The following is a 4326-nucleotide window of genomic DNA, read 5'->3' on the forward strand; positions in this document are numbered from 1 at the left end:
ATGTACTGTGAGCACGGTTGCAAGCAGGACGAGAACGGTGCGACACGTGTTTGCAAAGGTAAATCATTATCATCATCGGTATCAACACATTATCATTATTATTATTATTATTATTATTATTATTTCAGCCAACCCCTTGTGTCCAGAGTTTATGTGCATGATGTACTGTGAGCATGGTTTCGAACAGGACGAGAATGGGTGCGACACCTGTGTTTGCAAAGGTACAGTAAACCTAGTTGTCTCATCTCAATACAAATATCATTAAACATATGACTATCATTATTATATTCATATGATTATTATTAATACTATTATTATTATTAAATGTTATTATTATTATTAATAAATATTATTATTATTTATTATTATTATTAATAAATGTTATTATTATTATAAAATATTATTATTATTATTATTATTATTATTATTATTATTATTATTATAATAATTATTATTATTATTATTTCAGCCAACCCCATGTGTCCAGAGGTTATGTGCATGATGTACTGTGAGCATGGTTTCGAAAAGGACGAGAATGGGTGCGACACCTGTGTTTGCAAAGGTACAGAGTAAACCTAGTTGTCTCATCCCAATGCAAATATCATTAAATATATTACTATCATTATTATGTTCATATTATTATATTATTATACATATTATTATTCATATTATTATTATTATTATTATTATTATTATTATTATTATTATTATTATTTTAGCGAACCCCTTGTGTCCAGAGGTTATGTGCATGATGTACTGTGAGCACGGTTTCGAACAGGACGAGAATGGATGCGATATGTGTGTTTGCAAAGGTAAATCATTATCATCATCACCATCGTTATCATCACTAGCCTATAATCATTATCATCATCTACCATCATCATCATCATTTCCATTATTATTATTATCCTATTATTATTATTAATATTATCATCATCATCATTGATATTGTCATCATTAATATTATTAATATAGTATTAAATTATTATTATTATTATTATTATTATTATTATTATTATTATTATTATTATTGTTCTGATATTACTATTTCAGCCAACCCATTGTGTCTAGCTATTAGGTGTATGATCTTTTGTGAGCACGGTTACGAACTGGACGATAATGGGTGCGATACGTGTGTTTGCAAAGGTAATTCATCGTCATTATCACCATCATCATCATCATCATACCATCATCATCATCATCATCAAATAACATCATCATTATTTTTATTAATGGTCTAACATTAATATTTCAGCAAACCCCTTGTGTTCAGAAGTTTTTTTTTCTTTTGTTGACCAAACACATTTATCCACAATCAAATATATTCATTCAGTAACAAATCTTGATGAATGTAGTGAGCTTCCTGACTATGCAAGACAATTTTTTTTCCACTGTTGACCGAAGGTCATTAATCTACAACTCTATCAAACATTAAATTATTTATAATCACATAGTACGTCATAATAAAATACAATATATTAATTATTACAATGAAATAATGAATGTTCGAGTCAACTGCAAAATATTAATCAGTCAATAGGCCTATAGCTTAAAAATAATCAGAATGTAATGACAGTGTAAATATATAAAATGAAAAATAACTCCAAAAACTATTTATTATTTATTATTATTATTATTATTATTATTATTATTATTATTATTATTATTATTATTATTATTATCATCATCATCATTAATATTATCATCATTAATAATATTATAGTATAGTATTAAATTAATATTATTATTATTATTATTATTATTATTATTATTATTATTATTATTATTATTATTATTATTTCAGCCAACCCCTTGTGTGCAGAGGTTATGTGCATGATGTACTGTGAGCATGGTTTCGAACAGGACGAGAATGGGTGCGACACCTGTGTTTGCAAAGGTACAGAGTAAACCTAGTTGTCTCATCTCAATGCAAATATCATTAAATATATTACTATCATTATTATGTTCATATTATTATATTATTATACATATTATTATTATTATTATTCATATTATTATTATTATTATTATTATTATTATTATTATTATTATTTTAGCGAACCCCTTGTGTCCAGAGTTTATGTGCATGATGTACTGTGAGCATGGTTTCGAACAGGACGAGAATGGATGCGACATGTGTGTTTGCAAAGGTAAATCATTATCATCATCACCATCGTTATCATCACTAGCCTATAATCATTATCATCATCTACCATCATCATCATTTTCATTATTATTATTATCCTATTATTATTATTATTATTATTATTATTATTATTATTATTATTATTATTATTATTATTATTATTATTATTTTTATTATTATTATTATTATTATTATTGTTATTATTATTATTATTATTATTATTAGCATCAACATTGATATTGTCATCATTAATATTATTAATATAGTATTAAATTATTATTATTATTATTATTATTATTATTATTATTATTATTATTATTATTGTTCTGATATTACTATTTCAGCCAACCCATTGTGTCTAGCTATTAGGTGTATGATCTTTTGTGAGCACGGTTACGAACTGGACGATAATGGGTGCGATACGTGTATTTGCAAAGGTAATTCATCGTCATTATCACCATCACCATCATCATCACCATCATCATCATACCATCATCATCATCATCATCAAATAACATCATCATTATTTTTATTAATGGTCTAACATTAATATTTCAGCAAACCCCTTGTGTTCAGAATTTTTTTTTTCTTTTGTTGACCAAACAAATTTATCCACAATCAAATATATTCATTCATTAACAAATCTTGATGAATGTAGTGAGCTTCCTGACTATGCAAGACAATTTTTTTTCCACTGTTGACCGAAGGTCATTAATCTACAACTCTATCAAACATTAAATTATTTATAATCACATAGTACATCATAATAAAATACAATATATTAATTATTACAATGAAATAATGAATGTTCGAGTCAACTGCAAAATATTAATCAGTCAATAGGCCTATAGCTTAAAAATAATCAGAATGTAATGACAGTGTAAATATATAAAATGAAAAATAACTCCAAAAACTATTAAATAAGCAATTGGAGCCCCAAAATTGTCTTATTTTTGGGGGGAATTCCACCCCAGAATCAATTACCCCAACATTTTATGTGACGCCCATATACATATACACATACATATCCACAAGTTATGTATATGATGTACTGTGAGCACGGTTGCAAGCAGGACGAGAACGGTGCGACACCTGTTTGCAAAGGTAAATCATTATCATCATCGGTATCAACATATTATCATTATTATTATTATTATTATTACATTATTATTATATTATAAATCTTTATCATCATCATCATCTCCATCATCATCATCGTCATCATCACTGCCATCATGATCATAGTTCTCATTTCGATTATTATTATTATTATTATTATTATTATTATTATTATTATTATTATTACATCATTATTACAGTATTATCATTAATAAACGCCGCCTTGTATTTTTTGAAAAAGAAGGCGTTAAACAATCGATTTCTCATGGAATTATATTATTGGTATCGTTGCTACAAAGTCAGGTGGTCTCATGTACAACGCATGATGTTTTAGTAAGGTATATTTGCTGAGGTCAGTGTGTATTGTATGGATACTTGAATTGTTGAAAAAACAGATACAGTAACGATGAAGATACTGTATATAAAATGTTATGTTTTGTTTAATGGGACGGTTCTATTATGCGTAAACTTGGCTCGTACACTAACAAAATATTACTGACGTACTTTGTCTTCGCGGGTGTGTTAGAGTGCATGCCTATACCCAGTTCCTGGCACGGTACTATAATACTTGCTTTTATTATGATGGTAACTGATACAATAACTATTATTTGGACAATTTCATCTCAACACCATATAATAGCATTATATTTTATTGGATTAGTTTGAATGAGGAATTTTAATTGAGGCAATAAATACAGTATAAGCACACGCAATCACAAAACAAACACAAAGCCATTGCCTCCGCTATAAAAGCTAATAATAGATACTTAGTTCAAAATGTTCGTTTATACTAAAACCCTTGTCTCTACATTGAAAGAGTACAAGCGGATATGTCACACTTCATCAAGATTTTAGGGTTTTGTTTTGGACTTACTGGAATTTTATCATCTGCAGAGAAGGAAATAAATTTAAAAGGTATAGTTATACGCTATCTAGTCTAAATATGCTGATATTTATTCTATTTTAATGATAGATTAAAATTACCACAAAGAAAGCTAGGTTACCTGACATCTGTAGGTAAAATCGCTTAAATGTCATCACCTCGGTACCGTTTCTAATTT

The 4326-nt window shown here is 27.3% G+C and overlaps 1 protein-coding gene across 9 annotated transcripts in view; it reads left to right on the forward strand.

Annotated features, from left to right (window-relative positions):
• Positions 1-4326, forward strand: part of LOC117107153 (cysteine-rich motor neuron 1 protein-like) — a 23508-nt gene that overhangs the window by 15154 nt on the left and 4028 nt on the right. For 5 of the 9 annotated variants that reach the window (XM_033248720.1, XM_033248721.1, XM_033248722.1 and 2 more), the window contains 7 exons: positions 129-221; positions 470-562; positions 720-812; positions 1054-1146; positions 1805-1897; positions 2058-2150; positions 2491-2583. In XM_033248720.1, coding sequence (XP_033104611.1) covers positions 129-221; positions 470-562; positions 720-812; positions 1054-1146; positions 1805-1897; positions 2058-2150; positions 2491-2583 — 651 coding nt within the window. The remainder of the gene's footprint in view (positions 1-128; positions 222-469; positions 563-719; positions 813-1053; positions 1147-1804; positions 1898-2057; positions 2151-2490; positions 2584-4326) is intronic. The other 4 variants (XM_033248723.1, XM_033248726.1, XM_033248729.1 and 1 more) reach the window with 2 other exon arrangements.

Source organism: Anneissia japonica, unplaced genomic scaffold (assembly GCF_011630105.1).
Source record: "Anneissia japonica isolate Jap-2015-1 unplaced genomic scaffold, ASM1163010v1 scaffold287864_len1152817_cov193, whole genome shotgun sequence".
Classification (NCBI taxonomy): domain Eukaryota; kingdom Metazoa; phylum Echinodermata; class Crinoidea; order Comatulida; family Comatulidae; genus Anneissia; species Anneissia japonica.